Source organism: Rana temporaria, chromosome 11 (assembly GCF_905171775.1).
Source record: "Rana temporaria chromosome 11, aRanTem1.1, whole genome shotgun sequence".
NCBI classification, from domain to species: Eukaryota; Metazoa; Chordata; class Amphibia; order Anura; family Ranidae; genus Rana; species Rana temporaria.
Genome location: NC_053499.1, coordinates 108,174,227 through 108,192,630, shown reverse-complemented (window position 1 = coordinate 108,192,630; position 18,404 = coordinate 108,174,227). Strand labels below are relative to the sequence as shown.

Below are 18,404 nucleotides of genomic sequence, written 5' to 3'. Positions count from 1 at the left end.
TCGCTCTAACGCACGCGTCAATACCTCACATGTGTGGTTTGAACGGTGTTTACATATGTGGGCGGGACTTACATGCTTGTTTGCTTCTGAGTGCGAGCTACTAGGGACAGGGGCATTTTAATATTTTTTTTTTTTACGTAATATTTTTATTTTTGCACTTTTTTGTCCCTTTTTTTTGGATCACTTTTGTTCCTATTCCAAGGAATGTAAACATCCCTTGTAATAGGAATAGTGTGCGACAGGTCCTCTTTATGGAGAGAGGCGGGGTCAATAAGACCCCACATCTCTCCTCCAGGCTGGAAAGCATGAGATCGGAAAAAAAAACACTGATCTCATCCTTTCAGCCGCGATCATGTTCGTTCAGCACAGTGGTGTAGTGGATAGTATGTTCACCTAGCAGCAAAAAGGGTCGCTGGTTCAAATCCCGCCCGTGACACCATCTGCTTGGAGTTTTCATGTTCTCCCTGTGCCTGCGTGGGTTTCCTCCCACAATGTAAAAACATGCTGTAAATCGGATCCTGTCTAAATAAGCCCTAATATTCAGTAGTATATTTAGGTTTTGTGCTGCCCTAGGCCTGACTAAACTGACTAAACTTCTGCACCTCTTAATAGAAAAATTACCCACCCCTTCCTGTCAAGGCCACACCCTGTTTTTTTAGGACCCGCACAGAAATTTTCAGGGGGGGGGGGGTACACACACACTAGTTCTGGGGGGGGGCACTGGATTCCCTTAATTTACATAGTTTTTCTCTCACTTCCTGTTTGGCTATGGGGCAGGAAGTGAAGGCAAATCTCCCCAATTGGACAGGGATGGTACAAAATAAACTGACAGGGGCTATAACCCTCCCTCCATCCAAAATGATGATGTTCTACTTTAAGCACAAATTTCTGATAATTTTATTGAGAGGACTAAGAAAATATAACCATGCTAATAGGCCAGGATACAGCGTTGCTAATATGTATGAATGTGTGTTGGGGCCCCCCAGAAACACCACCCAATGTTAAATAAACAATTTTCTTCCTTTACAAATCAGTATCATCTGCTCATTTTTTGGGGATGTCTGCACCCCTGATAGGGTGAAGACACCTCACAAATGTTGTCACTTTCTAATTCAAATTCATTCACTTCCTGTCACATAGCCAAACAGGAACTGAGGGTAAAACCTTACTAATATCTTTTCTTGGGGACACAGAGATCAATCTAAATAGTTTCCCATTATATAAATTGCACTCTAGCATTTTGCTGTGTACACCCCAAATTATTAGGGATCTTGGACTTTGGGGTCCATTTCCTAAAGACAAATCCACTTTGCACTACAAGTGGACAAGCAAGGAAGAAAAAAAAAACTTTGCTTCTACAGGATTGAATGTTAAAACCATCAGTTCTTCCCCTCTGATTTTCAGCGACTACGCTTCTACTGCAGAGTAGCTTTGCCTTTACTAAACCCCAAACCCCTAAATAATCATTTGGGGTGTACACAGCAGTGCTGGAGTGCAATTTGCTTAATGGGGACACTAGTTAGATTGACCTGTGTCCCCAAAAAAAGACATTGGTAGGGTTTTAACCTCACTTCCGGTTCAGCTGTGTGTTAAATGAAGTGAAGCCAATTTTAAGAAAGGGGACACAAAGCTCAACCCAAAAAAACACAAGCAGGGGTTCTAACACTCACTTGGCTTCCCTCAAACACCCACAATTAGAATAGGATTGCCTTGCGCTAGATTTAAGCACAGTGCTGTAAATCAGCACTTCAAGCCTGTCCGCCAACACACCCCCCACGCCCCAACAGGCCATGTTTGCAGGTTTTCCTTTATCTTGCACATGTGCTTTAAAAGACAGTCTGGACAGCAATTCTTGATAAAATAAATCCACAAAACATGTCCTGTCGGGGGTACTTGACTGAGGCCCACTGCAGGAAAAAGGTAATAATACTTACTGCGCTGTATTTCCTTTCCTGATGAATAAACATGACAGCAAACATTTCTTGCATACACACCAGCAAAAGAGCTTCCAGACAAAAATCACAACTGATTGTTGTAACCAATCAGCCCTAATTAAGCTGCAGCTGTCAAAATCTGTAGCATGAAAAAGTAACAAAAAACAAACTTAAAAATTTGAAAGGTATTTTATTGGCCAACAAAACAAGGAAAGCAAAAAAAAAAAAAAAAAACAATAAACAAAATTAAATAAATAGAAAAAATAAAAATAAACAGGTTAATTTGAGACAGTAAACAGCATATGGTTTAGGCTCCATGCACACTGAAGCTGATAAACTGTATTGACGCGTTTTGGCTTTTTTTTTTAAAGCCTATAAACTGAACTCTGTTAGCCTATTTGCCCATGCACACCTGGGCGTTTTTTAGTGTTAATGAGCTTTGGAGTTTATTGTTTTTTTTCTGAACGCCCGAAATTTGCATTCAAAGTGCCGTTTTTCGGCGGAAAAAACCCAAAACGCCGAAAAACACTCAAAAACGCTGGCGCCAGCCTTTTTTTAATTTTTTTTAACCATTATAAAAAAGAAAAAAGAAAACTACACTCAAAAATGCTGATTAAAGCTATTGCCAAAACGCTAAAAGACATTGAAAGGCTCCCTGCAAAGCTACTGGCGTTTTTTTTATAGCTTTTATCAGCTTCAGTGTGCATGGAGCCTTATGCTTTGGAAATAACACAACAGAGCCACATACACAGGTTTGAAACATTAATCATAACATCTTGAGAAATATTTAGCAAAATAATGCAGTACAAAGTGAGTGAACAGCGTAAAAATAAAAACATACATAGAAAAAAAAAACCTTGCTCAAAAACATATCTTTTTGCAAAGACATTCTTGCCAGCCCCCACACACACAACCTGCCCTCTTTCAGGGCAGCTGACAAATGCTATAAACACGCTTTATATAACATAGGCTTGTGTGTTAATGACGCAATTGAAAACACATGGACAAAGTTCAGTCTCCATTGGGTGCACTTGTTTAAACCTGTTAACTATCTCCTTAAATTACTAACCCAAAAAACACGCTCTATGAGACACAAAAAGCAACATCAAAAATTCTAAGTCCCTGGGCATGCTCAGTTCACAAGAAACGCAGAGGCAGAAACAAACAAAGCTGCAATCGTGGCTGAAAGCATGAGATTTGTGTTTATTTTTTTCCCGATCGCATGCTTTCCAGCCTGAAGGACAGATGTGAGGTCTTATTGAATTATTACGTAAAAAAAAAATAATAATAATAATTAAAACGCCCCTGTCCCTAGTAGCTCGCACTCAGAAGCGAACACGCATATAAGTCCCGCCCACATATGTAAACACCGTTCAAACCATACATGTGAGGTATTGACGCGTGCATTAGAGCGAGAGCAATACTTTTAGCACTAGACCTCCTCTGTAACTCTAAACTGGTAACCTGTAAAAAACAAGCGTTGCCTATGGAGATTTTAAAGTCCTGAAGTTTGGCGCCATTCCATGAGTGTGTGCAATATTAAAGCGTGACAAGTTAGGTATCTATTTACTCGGTGTAACATCATCTTTCACATTATCACAATAAATTGGGCTAACTTTACTGTTTTGTTATTTTTTAACCACTTGCTGGTCAATGACTAGGCCACTTTTTGCAATTCGGCACTGCGTCGTTTTAACTGACAATTGCGCGGTCGTGCAACGTGGCTCCCAAACAAAATTGGCGTCCTTTCTTTACCACAAACAGAGCTTTTTTTTGGTGGTATTTGATCACCTTTTAATTTTTTGCGCTATAAACAAAAATAGAGCGACAATTTAAACCAAAAAAAATAATATTTTTAACTTTTTGCTGTAATAAATATCCCCAAAAATCTATAAAAAAAACAATTTTTTTCCTCAGTTTAGGCCGATACGTATTCTTCTACATATTTGTGGTTATAAAAAAATCGCAAAATGCGCAAAAGTTATAGCGTCTACAAAAAAGGGGTTAGTTTTAATGCATTTTTATTAATATATTTTTTTTACTAGTAATGGCGGTGATCAGTGGCTTTTATCGGTACTGCGACATTATGGCGGACACATCGGACACATTTTTGGGACCATTGGCATTTTTGTAGCGAGGAGTGCTATAAAAATGCATTGATTACTATAAAAATGCCACTGGCAGGGAAGGGGTTAACACTAGGGGACGAGGAAGGGGTTAATTATGTTCCCTGTGTGTGTTCTAACTGAAGGGGGGTGGGACTAGTGGAAATGACAGATCGCTATGACGATCAGGCATTTGTCCCCCTGACAGGACCGGGACAGGAATGGGGGTTATCCAATCACGCAGTCTGGCCGGACAGGAATGGGGGTGGGGACGAGCGAGTGGCCCCACCTCCTGAGCCGTACCAGACCGCATGCCCTCAACATGGGGGAGTGTGTGCTTTGGGGCACTGCCCCCCCACCCCAAAGCACTCTTGTCCCCATGTCGATAGGGACAAGGGCCTCTTCCCGACAACCCTTGCCATTGGTTGTCGGGGTATGCGGGTGGGGGCTTATCGGAATCTGGGAGCCCCCTTCAATAAGGAGGCCCCCAGATGCCGGCCCCCCACCCTATGTGAATGAGTATGGGGTACATTGTACCCCTACCCATTCACCTGGGGGAAAATGTAAAGTTAAAAAAAACACCACACAGATTTTTGTAGTAATTTATTAGACAGCTGGGGGGGTCTTCTGCCGGGGCCCCCCCTTTCTTCTTTAAGCTCTTTTACAAGGGGGGTGTAGGCCCGGTCTTCTCTCTTCCGCCGGGGGGCCCAGGCTTCATAGTTTTCTGCCAGGGGGGGGGGATTTTCCCGCTGCCTTCTGCCAGGGCCCCCACCCCCTTTAAGCTCTTTTTGATTTGGGGGGGGGCATCCGGGCTTCGCAGTTTTCTGCTGGGGCCCCGGGATTCTCTCTGCTGTGTTCTCTGTTGCCTCTTCTGCCTGTCTCCTTCGCGAAGCCCAGGGCTTTCTTTCCGCTTTCTTCTCTGTTCCCTCTTCTGCCTGTCTCCTCCTGGGGGGGGGCGTCTCTCCACTTTCTTATCTGTTCCTTTTTCTGCCTGTCTCCTCCGGGGGGGGGCAGGGCTTCTTTCCGCTATCTTCTTCCTTCCTCTGTTCCATTCAATGTTGACACGACGAGCTCTGCCGCTGAAATGGCGTCTGAGTGGACCGCGTTGACTTATATAGGCATAGGGCGTGGTCACCGGGTGATGCTACCCTGCGACCCCAACCTTTGTGACATCACATTCCCATCATGCCCCGCTGCTTGCGACAGGCTAGACGAGAACATCTAATGTGGGCTTCAACTAATAGACTGTTGCTTAAAATTGAATGATCGATTTTACCTTTTTCCTTTAACCACTTGACCACTGGGCACGAAAACCCCCTTAATCACCAGACCAATTTTCAGCTTTCGGTGCTCTCACATTTTGAATGACAATAACTCAGTCATACAACACTGTAACCAAATTAAATTTTTGTCCTTTTTTTCCCACAAATAGAGCTTTCTTTTGGAGGTATTTGATCACCTCTGCGGTTTTTATTTTTTTCGCTATAAATGAAAAAATAAAGAAAATGTTGTAAAAAAATGATTTTTTCTTCATTTCTATTATAAAATTTTGCAAAAAAGAAAATTTTCTTCATAAATTTGGCCTAAAATGTATACTGCTACATATCTTTGGTAAAAAAAAAAATTTGGTTATTATTTAGTCTGGGTGAAAGTCTACAAGCTACAAGCTATGTGGGTCTACAAGCTATGGTGCCAATATCTGAAAATTTATCAATTTGATCACACCTGAAGTACTGACAGCCTCTCTCGTTTCTTGAGACCCTAACATGCCAGAAAAGTACAAATACCCCCCAAATTACCCCTTTTTGGGGAAAAAAGACATTCCAAGGTATTTAGAAAGATGCATGGTGAGTTTTTTGAAGTTGTCATTTTTTCCCACAATTCTTTGCAAAATCAAGATTTTTTTTTTCACAAAATGTTCATATTCGCAGGTTATTTCTCACACACAGCATATGCATACCACAAATTACACCCCAAAACACATTCTGCTATTCCTCCTGAGTATGGCGATACCACATGTGTGAGACTTTTACACAGCGTGACCACATACAGAGGCCCAACATGCAGGGAGCACCATCAGGCGTTTTGGAGCACCCAGGCCAATTCTGACATTCCTCTCCTGCATGGAAAAATCATCATTTATTTGCTAGAAAATTGCATAGAACCCCAAAACATTATATATGCTTTTTTAGCAAAAATCCTAGAGAATACAATGGCGGTCGTTGCAACTTTTTATCGCGCACGTTATTTTCGCAGCAATTTTTTGATTGCGTTTTTTTGGAAATAAAACGGTTTTGTGCTTTAAAAAAAAAAAACATTAAAGTTAGCCCAATGTTTTTGCATAATATGAAAGATGAAGTTACGCCGAGTCGATAGTCACCCTTCAAAATTGCACACGCTTGTGGAATGGCGCCAAACTTCTCTACTTAAAAATCCCCATAGGTGACGCTTTAAATATTTTTACTGGTTACATCTTTTTAGTTGGAGAAGAGCTCTAGGGCCAAAATTATTGCTCTCCCTCTAACGTTCGCAGCGATACCTCACATGTGTGGTTTGAACACCGTTTTCATATGTGGGCGGGACTTACGAGTGCGGTCGCTTTTGTATACGAGCACACGGGAACAGGGGCGCTTTAATTTTTTATTTTATTTTTTATTGTTCATTTTGCTTTATTTATTTTAGTTTGACATGTTTTCCCCAAAAATAAATGTTTTGATCACTTTTATTCCAATTACAAGGAATGCAAACATCCCTTGTAATAGGAATATAGCATGACAGGTCCTCTTTACACCTCTTTACAGTGAGATATGGGGTCAATAAGACCCCACATCTCACCTCTAGGCTGGGAAGCCTGAAAAAAAAAAAAACGATCTTGGCTTTGATCGTAGCGGTGAGTCGGAAGAAGCACCGGAGGGAGAAGGGAGGGGGGATGTTCCCTTTCGCCTCCCGTAAGAACAATCAAGAGGCATAACAGCCGCCATGATTATTCGTATGGTGTAGAGAATCGCCGACTGAAAAAGATGATCTCTGTATGATGCCTGTAGGTGCAGGCATCATTCAGATATCCCTGCACAAAGTCAAGGACGTCATCTGACGGCCGGCGGGCAGGAAGTGGTTAAAACACATTTTTTTTCCGGGTATTGCAGAGTATTGTGCGGGGGGTATTGCAGAGTATTGGTGTGGGGGAACTGCAGAGTATTGTGCGGGGGGGGGTATTGCAGAGTATTGTGCGGGGGGGGTATTGCAGAGTATTTGTGCGGGGGTATTGCAGAGTATTGGTGCAGGGGTATTGCAGAGTATTGGTGCGGGGGTATTGCAGAGTATTGGTGAGGGGGTATTGCAGAGTATTGGTGAGGGGGTATTGCAGAGTATTGGTGCGGGGTATTGCAGAGTATTGGTGCGGGGTATTGCAGAGTATTGGTGCGGGGTATTGCAGAGTATTGGTGCGGGGTATTGCAGAGTATTGGTGCGGGGGGTATTGCAGAGTATTGTGCGGGGGGTATTGCAGAGTATTGTGCGGGGGTATTGCAGAGTATTGTGCGGGGGGTATTGCAGAGTATTGTGCGGGGGTATTGCAGAGTATTAGCGCAGGGGGTATTGCAGAGTATTGCAGGGGGTATTTCAGAGTATTGCAGGGGGTATTTCAGAGTATTGCAGGGGGTATTTCAGAGTATTGCAGGGGGTATTGCAGAGTATTGCAGGGGGTATTGCAGAGTATGGCAGGGGGTATTGCAGAGTATGGCAGGGAGTATTGCAGGGGGTATTGCAGAGTATGGCAGGGAGTATTGCAGGGGGTATTGCAGAGTATGGCAGGGGGTATTGCAGAGTATGGCAGGGGGTATTGCAGAGTATGGCAGGGGGTATTGCACAGTATTGGGGTGGGGGGTTGCAGGGATGGCTGAGCAGGGATGGATGGATCTGTGACTGCAATAGTCACAGATCCATCCACAGCGCTGCTGACACCCGCGCTCCCCCCTCTCACACTGTACCGATCGGTACAGAGAGAGGAGGGAGGAAACGCCGGTTTGTTTACATGTGATCGCTCCGTCATTGGACGGAGCGATCATGGTAAACCGCCGCTATCAGCGGAGATTCCCGTGTGCGCGCCCCATTCCCATGGACGTCCTCCCAGAGTTAAGCAACCACTTTGCCGCCGTATAATGATGGTCAGCGGTGAGCAAGTGGTTAAAGAGTTTTTCAATGACCACTAGTTGACTCGGGGGCGAAAGCACCCACCGCCGAGTACTGGCATCTTTTCCCACAGTTAAGATGGCGTTTGCGCCACTATTGTCCTGCATTTCACAATGAGGCTTGGATATAAATACATGGCGATTCACTGGAACGCCCTATCCCATTGAGAACGTCCAATTGATGACGAAACACGTCTGGAAGGACGTGCAGTGACGTCACCACGCTTAGGAGGAAGGGTTCCAACAGTTGCCGGCCGGCACTTTCGTTTTACATGCTGTTTTTTATCGATGTTTGTAAGTACGCTTACGCTTTTAATAAATGTAAACTTTTATACGGAGTTACGCTATGGTGCATCTTCTTTCCATCCCTATATCCGGATGAGCTTGAGATCGTGCCTGGAGTTTTCCTATGGAACCTGTCTCCCCCTGTATTCCTGTGAGTTCACCTAGGCTGCGGCTGGGCTATAGTCGACTGCATATCAAGCTTGCCCTCTGGTAAGCGGCCTTATATCTTGGTGAAGGGATCACTTCAGTGTTGCAATACCTGTCACTTTGGGTGGTGTATGCTTCGAGGATTCTGTACCTGCATGAACTTTATTGATATTTGGAGCTATATGCTGACAATTGCACTTTATGGACTTGACTTAACATCACATCCTGAATGTAATTTACTAATTAAGAGACTGGCGCGGCTTTGTTTTGTATGTATGTTAAACTCCCTCAAGAGCTGATTTTGTCCAGCTCAGTAGATTGCTTTAAAAAAGGATTGCATTATTTTGTAAATGTACATAATATAACTGGATACTAACATTACAGGTAAAGTTGATCCAGGGAATATCTGATTGCCTTTTGGGGGATCAGGAAGGATTTTTTTTCCCTGCTTTTTTTTGCCTTCCTCTGAATCAACTGTAGGTATAGGATTGTGTATATAGGATTGTATAATTTTTTTCATTGGTTGAACTAGATGGAGTTGTCTTTTTTTTTCAACCAGACAAACTATGTAACTCTTAAACTATATGAAGATGTTCATCTCTTTTAGTAAATCAGCTTTAATATGTAAGTTGATGCAAAGTTTTACAAAATTGTACTTTTATTTTATGCTTGTGAGCTCTCAATGTAAATTTGTCTTCCTACTACATTCTGACCATTCAATAAGGATGATTAAACCACAAGGGTTGACAATTTATAACTTTTTGACTATCCTAATATTTTAGTGTAGACTGATTTACAGAGAATAGCACAATTTAGGAATCTGATTCTTGATTCTTTGTGGACTGGACAAATTTACACACATATATTCAGAAAAATGTTTTAAATTATTGCAATTTGGCCATTTTCTAATTAATTCACTCATTCCCGCTGGGTGGAAATAAGGTTTCCTTCAATTTGTTTGTTCTTAATAGAAAAAAGCAGGGTCGGTTCACACCAGTACGTTATAAAAATACATGCACATTCAATGTGCATAGTAGTAAGCAACCCATTAATTTTAAAGACTGACAAAGCTTTGTGGCACACTTAAACTAGAGCTACAACATTTTACACAATGCATCACAGTGCACAGATTGTTCATATCTGTCATTTGCGGTGCTCTACAATGCAGGTGAATTTGTAATGCATTGCATAGGTGTGTTGAAGTGCCATTCAAAATAAATGCTACTGCAACTCATTGCACTGCATTTGATGTGTTTACGCACGTTGTGGTAACACATGTAAAAAAATAGTGAATTTTTGCATACATTACCACAATAAACTACTGTAATTGGGTTCTAAACAAAGTTATAAAATATATTTACAACCATTAAAGCTTTAGTACTATCAGGGCCATCTTTAATATGGTTTGGGCCCTGGGCAAACATTTTTTTTTGGGCCCCCCTCCAGCTTATTTTGGGCCTGGCTGGTACACATGTATGTTTTGGGCGGTCCTCCTGTGTGCAGGTACAGCAGCCCATTGATTTGAATGGGCTGCCATGCCTTTGTTTCCTGCAGAAAAAAGGTGCATTCATCATTTTAAAAATACAGTTGCCTTGAAATCCATTCTGCTTTTGCACCATGCTACTTACCTGCAGTTCTTGCACACACAAACGCACTGTGTATTTAAAAGTGTGACCTAAACGTCTAAAAATGCAGCAAGTTTGACAGTGCGGGAACTGCAGATAAGTCACAGCAGACAGCAGAATGGACAGACAGTGCTGTATTTCAGTGCTTGATGGGCATAGACGTGCCGTGTGCGCAGCCTATTACATGAGGCATGCGCTTTTCTTTGCAGGAAACGCAGGCATGGCGGCCCATTCAAATGAATGGGCTGCTGTGCCTGCGCAAATGTGGGCCTCCAAAACACATACATGTAAACCAGCCAGGCCCAAAATAAGCCCATCAAGCAGTTAAATACAGACAGTAATGTCATGTGCTCTGAGGCCTTACTCAGCTTGGATTGCAGGTCTGGTCTGTGATTTAAAGAGTTCCTCTATTTTACACATGGCATGGCATGGGGTCCCATGGTGCTAAAGCAGAATGGACAGACGGTGCTGTGACCCCATGCCATGCCATGTGTAAAATAGAGGAACTTTTTAAAACACTGACCAGACCTGCAGTGAATCATCAAATATTATAAAGACTTTGGGCACACTCTACAGAAAACTTCTATTTACAATATAGATTAGCAAACAGTGACATACCTTGAGGAGCAGGACATGAAGAAGTCAGCCTCGGGAAGAGCAAACTGGGGATGTTATAAAATCACATTCTAATTCACTTTTATATACAAGCAGCACCCAGTGGCAGGAAGGGAGAAGTGCACGTCTAAAGGGAAGCCAGGGGTGCTGTACATTTTAAAACACTGGGAAGGGAAGCAGTACTGTCACTGGCTGCATGCCGCTGATGATTTTCAGCCTGATTTGTGGGCAGCACAGGGGCTTAACGGGCGGCAGGGCCGCCATCAGGAATTATGGGGCCACTTACACAGCTTCAGGCATGGGCCACCTGGAGCAGAGAACCAGGATGGGGGGGTGCTGCCGCCTGAAATTGAGAAGAAGGGGGGGGGGGCTGCCGCGAATTTAGAAGCGGGGGGCCCTTTACAAAAAAAGAAATAAAGAAAAATATATATAAAAAAAGGGGTGTAGCCATCCGGGGCCCTGGGGACCTCTGGGCCCTTTAATAAATAGAAAAGAAGAAATAAAAAATATATATAAAAAATATATTTTAAAAAGGGGGTTGCCATCTGGGGACCTCTGGGCCCTTTAATAATTTTTTTTTAATAAAAATAAATTACAAAAACAAGGGGGTTGCCATCCGGGACCTCTGGGCCCTTTAATAAAAAATAAAAAATATATATAAAAAAGAAACATTTATAAAAAAAAGGGGGGGTTGCCATCCAGGGCCCTGGGGACCTCTGGGCCCTTTGATAAAAAAAAATATATAAACAAAAATAAAAAAATAAACATTTATAAAAAAAAATAAAGGGTGTTTGCCACATGGGGCCCTGGGAACCTCTGAGCCCTTTAATAAAATATATATATATATATATATATATATATATATATATATATATATATATATATATATATATATATATATATAACAAAAATAAATAAAAAGAAAAAAAAAGAAATAAAATAATATAAAAAAAATGTGTTTTATAAAAAAAAGGGGGGTTGCCATCCGGGGCCCTGGGGACCTCTGGGTCCTTTAATAATAATACTAATAATAACATTTATATTATATAATATATATATACATTTTTTTTTATTTAAAAATAAATAAAAAAAGGGGGGTTGCCATCTGGGGCCCTGGGGGCCTCCGAACCCCTAAAAAAATGTTTTTTTTTTTTTCAAAGGGGGTTGCTTTGGGCCCCCAACAGTGACAGGGCCCAGGGCACCTGCCCCATTTGCCCTGCGGTAAAGACGGCCCTGAGTACTATACAGTAAAGCTGATCATTTAAACATGCAAAGGAATATGCAATTGTGTTATATAAGAGGAGTAAAAAAAGGATAGTATGGTCTGCACTGTAGAATATTGTTGTTTATTATAAAAAAAATAATTAAAGACACTAACCCTTCATTTCCCTATTTTAATTTTAATGGCATTAACAAAAATGAAAATCTAACTTAAATATTTTGAAGCTGCACTTTATTAAGCTGCATCTATGCTTTTTTTTCCTGAAATACTGTAGATGTAAACCCTAACTTTATGACATTTCGTTTTCTAAAGAACTGTGTAGCATTAACCCCCATTTTTTTAAATTAAAGTAATGTTTTACTCATATTTAAAATAGTTTTTTGAATCTTCTCTAATCTTCTCTACTTTTTTCAGGCACTTTCTGTCAACATGCCCTCAATCCAGCATCAGTTGAATGTTACTATCAGGACAAGGTTCCTGATAGTGACATAAATTAACGGTGCCAGCACAATAAGTGTCAGTAAAGCAACTTGTAGTCTCTACCAGGTGCATTTAACAAAGAGATAACACAGGAGTACAATTGTATGGTAATAGAAAATGCCTGAACCTTTATGACAGGATCACCAGGTATTCTTTCAAAAAAGCTACAGAATAAAAAAAAATTTAAACTGATTAGAACTTGCATGGTAAAGCCTATATGAGATTATAGGGCCAGATTCACAAATGAGATAGGACGGCGTTTCTCCTGTTACGCCGTCGTATCTCTGTTTCTATCTATGCGACTGATTCATAGAATCAGTTACGCATAGATATCCATAAGATCCGACAGATATAATTGTTTTACACTGTCGGATCTTATGCCGCGTACACACCATCACTTTATGTGATGGAAAAAAATGACGTTTTCAAAATCGTCACTTTAATTGACCGTGCGTGGGGGAAAACGTCATTTTATGTCTTGTAAAAAACGACCAAAAAAAATTCAAGCATGCTTCAATTTTATGTGTCGTTTTTCAAAAGTGCACTTTTTACTTCACAGAAATTGACCGTGTGTAGCAAAAAACGTCGTTTTCTAAGACGTTTTTTCATCCACGCATGCCCAGAAGCTACTTATGAAGCAAGCTTTAATGGTAAAACGTGGTGGAACGTAACCTCGCTTTGCAAGAACATTGTGAGAAAAACGATGGTGTGTAGGCAACTTCGTCTTTGAAAATTGATGTTTCAAAAACGTAATTTTTTACTTCACAGAAAGTGTCGTTTTTTTCATCACATAAAGTGATGGTGTGTATGAGGCATTAGGATGCAGTACCGCGGCCGCCGCTGGGGGAATTTGCGTCGTAAACCAACATCAGGTATGCAAAGGAGTTACGGCGGATCCACAACGGTTTTTCGCATTCGCTACGTCGCCGCTAGTCTAGTTTCCCATCGCAAAGTTAGTCGTTTTGTTTGGTGCCCTAACTTTAGTCAGCAAGTGTATTGCTGTCTAAAGTATGGCCGTCGTTCCCGCGTTGAAATTCTAAATTTAACGTCGTTTGCGTAAGCCGTCCGGGAATACGGAAGTACGCTACGCGCGTCGCCGTTCAAAAAAATGACGTCACGGCGCGCAAAGCACGGTGGGAGTTAAGAAACGGAGCATGCGCAGTAGGTCCGGGGCGGGAGCGCGCCTAATTTAAATGGCACACGCCCATTTAAATTGGCCCACCTTGGCTGGCGTAGTTTTCATCGCAAGTGCTTGGTGAATCAGGCACTTGCGATGAAAAATTGCGGCGGTGTAACGTATCTAGGATACGTTACGCCGCCGCGATTCTACGTGAATCTGGCCCATAGTGCTTGGGTTTACACCTACTTTATTGAGCTGCATTAAACTGTTATTTCAGAATCTCCTGTTCTGATTTTTTTTTTTTTTTTCGTTTTCAGCATTTTCACCAGCTCCACAATCTCTTGAAGATGAATGGAAGAGCATCTCTGATCTTACTCTTGCCTGCAACAGTATTCTGGAAGCCATGTCTAAAGAAGGTATCCTTTGCCAGAAAAGTTTGGTTTGCAGTATTTGACAACATGGAGAATTCCAATTAACTGATAAACATTTTCTAAATGTGTGTAAATAATGAACCACAAAAAGGAAATAAAAGTTATTATTTTCCTTCAAAATGTTGCCACCATCCCAAAATCATAGAGATAAACCCTAAAAGAGCATAAGTACCCCCCCGGTACAACGGAATTTTAAGGGCAAACAATACGAACAAAGAATTTATAAAAATATAATTTATTAGAAAAAATCTTATTTTAAAAGAAAAAAAGGAGATTGATTATATGCAGAACAATCAAGCATAGTAATCATTCACATAGTATACATAGATTGATAAAATCACAAATTGAAACATTTGTACAAATTTCCAATGAAAAGTTTCACTCCTCTAGCCTAATATGTTTCAGGAATACCAATCCTTTCTTCGGAGGCTCTTGGTAGGAGGAAGTACAAATATATTCAAATGTTAAATTTGTAGAATAATGTATCAGATTGTTTCATAATTTATTTTTATTTTTTAAATAATAAAGGACATTTAGTCCTGGAAAGTAGAACAAAGCTGCCAATGCCTTTCATAAAGGAATATTGATCCCCATCCCTGCTCGGATCGGCACATGCAGGAGTCCCAAAGATAGCACCCCCAACAACTGAACACCCAGAGGCCTCAAATTGCAACCAGATATCAGATATAACTGGGGGAAAGAGTGTAGCAGCGTGATACTGCAGTGGCAAAAAAAAATTAAAATTATGAAACAATCTGATACATTATACTACAAATTCAACATTTGAATATATTTGTACTTCCTCCTACCAAGAGCCTCCGAAGAAAGGATTGGTATTCATGAAACATGTTAGGCTAGAGGAGTGTAACTTTTCATTGGAAATTTGTACAAATGTTTCAATTTGTGATTGTGAAAACATTTTAAGATATCAAGGAACCGCTTGACAAAAGTAATTATAACTACAGCTCACATAATATACCATGTTCAGTAAGTTGTAGAAAGTTGTAGAAAGTATAAAAAAATTCAAAGCAGCGTCCTAGACTATTTGAAAATTCCGACAGATACATTTTGTTTACACTTACCTGTTGTTGTTGAACACCAGGTAAACACAGCTGGAATTTCCGCCAGCAAAAGAAATTCCGACCGTGTGTATGCTCCATCGGACTTTTGCTGTCGGAATTTCTGCCAGCAAAAGATTGAGAGCTAGTTCTCAAATTTTCAGACGGAAAAAATTCCTATCGAAAAATCCAATCGTCTGTAGCAATTCCGACTTGCAAAATTCTGACGCATGGACGCTTGGAAACAATTTGACGCATGCTCTGAAGCATTGAACTTAATTTTCTCGGCTCGTCGTAGTGTTGTACGTCACCGCATTCTTGACGGTGTGACCGTGTGTATGCAAGCCAAGCTTGAGCGGAATTCCTTTGAAAATACCGTCCAAGGTTTTTCCGTTGCAAAATACGCTCCTGTGTACAGGGCAAAAGAGAGAAAAAGCAGACAGTGAAAATTGTGATGTCCTTTTATGTTAGTGTTCAGTGTAAAAGTGACCCCTGGCATTGCTGGCCAGTGTAAATTTGCAATGCTCATTACTTGGAACCTTTAGCAACTTCAAGGAGAAACCCAGAGTTCCACAGAACCCTTGTTAAGAAAGGCTGGTATTAGGACCTATGTCGACAGGCTTTGGGATTGTGTCAATGACATCAGTTTATAGTAATAACAGTTTTAGATACGTTTCAGATTGTTCAGAATTGAGACAGATACATTTGACCTACAGTTGATCTGATTCAAACCTGCATTTTATCTGCCTAAGGTAGGTTTTCCATTCCTGTAGACTTGTATGTGCATGAACATGAACAAAAGCCTGTCAACACAGGTTCTAAATATGATAACATCTAATTAAAATGCACTTCCTTGATGCATCAGGCTCAGTGTGTGCCCTATTACCTAATGGGGTTGATTTATTTAGGAACAATTCACGCTTGTCTATTTTTGCTTGTCTACCATTTAAATCAATAGAAATGCATAAAATTGCAAGTCAATTAACATTTTGTACATGAATTTGCATGAATGCACAAATATATGCACATATTTTGAGGTACGTTATGCGACATGTTAAAGTGTAATGCAAAGTGCTATGCAATGCACAGGAAAAATGTATCTGACAAAAACAGACAAGTACGAATGAGCCCTGAAAGAGTAGCTACTGTTTACTTGGTAATTTGCTATTAGCCCCTTATAATCTCCTGTACCTCAGAGCTCATATGAGAAGGGAGGGGCAGCATTCTGAGCTAATCTGGTATGTTGCAGGGCACTTGTGCTGACAAGGTATATGCTAAGAGGAGAGAAGAGAGCAAGCCGAGTGATGACTGCTGCTTCTCTATCATTGTCCAATCACAGGCCAGGGGCAGGTAGCTGACCTAAGTGTACTGCACCACTGCAGCAGCAAACTGTCAGGTCACCAGTTGTGCTGTGTAAATATCAGCACCAGATGAACAGAAATACAGATCTTTTGTAAAACAGCTCCCATATATGTATTTCAAATGTGTTTTTAGCTTTTTTGTCTGGCGTTCACCCTAAAAAATGTGTTTGCTTGAGTGTTTCCATAGCACAGTGGACTTTTTATGTTTTGTATTAAAAAAAAATGATAAGGTATCCCTATGGGTTTTGCATTCAAGACCACTAAAATAACCTGTACAATGGGCACAGTTGGACAATCATATCTTTTTTCATTTGGCATGAACTTTGACTGGACAGTGCATGTAAGTCCTCACAAAGTGTGACACGCTGTTCTCTTAACTCTGTTATACTAGTAAAGAACAACAGGAATTCATCTTTAAAAGAACAGGAAATCGGCAGAAATATTCCAGCCTGCTAAATTTTTACAGTCATTTTCTTTACATACACAACCAGACTGTCTGTACTACACAACTTGACTCTGCTGTCTGGTATATTTTGATTCTAAAAGTCAATTTATACAAAGACGAAGAGTAATAACAATGCACAAAAAGTGATTAATACTGATATATCAGATTTCTGTTTGTTGAAACCAAACCACTGAAATATCATTAATGAGTGGTTGCTAAGGTCTGCTGCAAAAATAAAAAAGTATTTTACATGGAAAACATTACAAATTAATTTATATTATAGCCTATTCACATTAGGTTAAGTTTAATAAACACATTTTTTTAGACCAGGTATTAATCATAAAATATATGCAAACAGCTATACTTAAGAAAATATTTTTACCTTGTATTAGTTCCAGCAAGATATTTAGTGTGATATATTTGTATCTGATTTGTGTTTTTACAGAACAGGTTCAAGCAATCAAAAATGATCTTGGACCTCCCAGCTCTGTGGCAACCGCATCTGGGTAAGAAAAAATTACTGTATGTCGCAGGAGGATTATAGTTTTGACATGTTTAAAGCACACCTTCCTGAGAGAAATATGGAGGCTGTAATTGCTGACCTCTTCTTTTTAAAATGCTGGTCTATTGGCTGTCATTCCAGCTATTTCCATTTATTATCTGAATCACTAACCCATAACAAGTATGCAAATAAAGGCTTCAACTCGCAGCTTTTCTTGTCTTTTTGATTTGCATGCTTTTTAGAGGCAATAGGGCAGATGTACTAATGGATATGAGCATACACATCAATTAAGCACAAACAACCAAATATATATTTTACTGTATTTGCTATGTGTTTGTGATGTGTGCACACAAATGTGGATGGACACACATGCACAGTTTACAGGAACAATATACAGAATTTACGTGTTTATATGGTTCTCTATGGATTATACAAGCATTCAAATATATGCTGATTAAATTGTGTCATGCCTAAATTAAAACCCCTTTCTAATATGTTGGGTTTAACGGCTATTAACATATTTAAATGTGCCTTCCATGTAGGAAGAAACCTTACCTTAACTGCACACTGCTATGATTAAACATTTTTTTTTTTTAATACATTTTAATAAGGTCTCATCCTTCAGCTGAGCCCCCAGTGGGGAGATTGAGATGCACCACTTTTTTGCTAATGCTCACTGTGCTTGATGTGTCATCTCAGCTTCTCTTCTCCTTTTTTGCCTGAACTCCATATCACGGTCAGAGCCTTGATCCATTTGCAGCCCTGAGAGGGTACTGGATCTGCCTGCAAAATAGAGCCTCTCCTTCAGTTGCAGGTCACTAGCTATACCTTTTGATACCCTATCTCTCTTTAGGGTCCCAAAGTAGTGCAATATACCTCACTCA

General features: G+C 40.5%; 1 protein-coding gene across 5 annotated transcripts in view; it reads left to right on the top strand.

Moving 5' to 3' along the window:
- SIPA1 (signal-induced proliferation-associated 1) overlaps positions 1-18,404 on the top strand; it is a 223,442-nt gene that overhangs the window by 178,513 nt on the left and 26,525 nt on the right. For 3 of the 5 annotated variants that reach the window (XM_040328809.1, XM_040328810.1, XM_040328811.1), the window contains 2 exons: positions 14,041-14,139; positions 17,464-17,524. In XM_040328809.1, coding sequence (XP_040184743.1) covers positions 14,041-14,139; positions 17,464-17,524 — 160 coding nt within the window. The other 2 variants (XM_040328812.1, XM_040328813.1) reach the window with 2 other exon arrangements.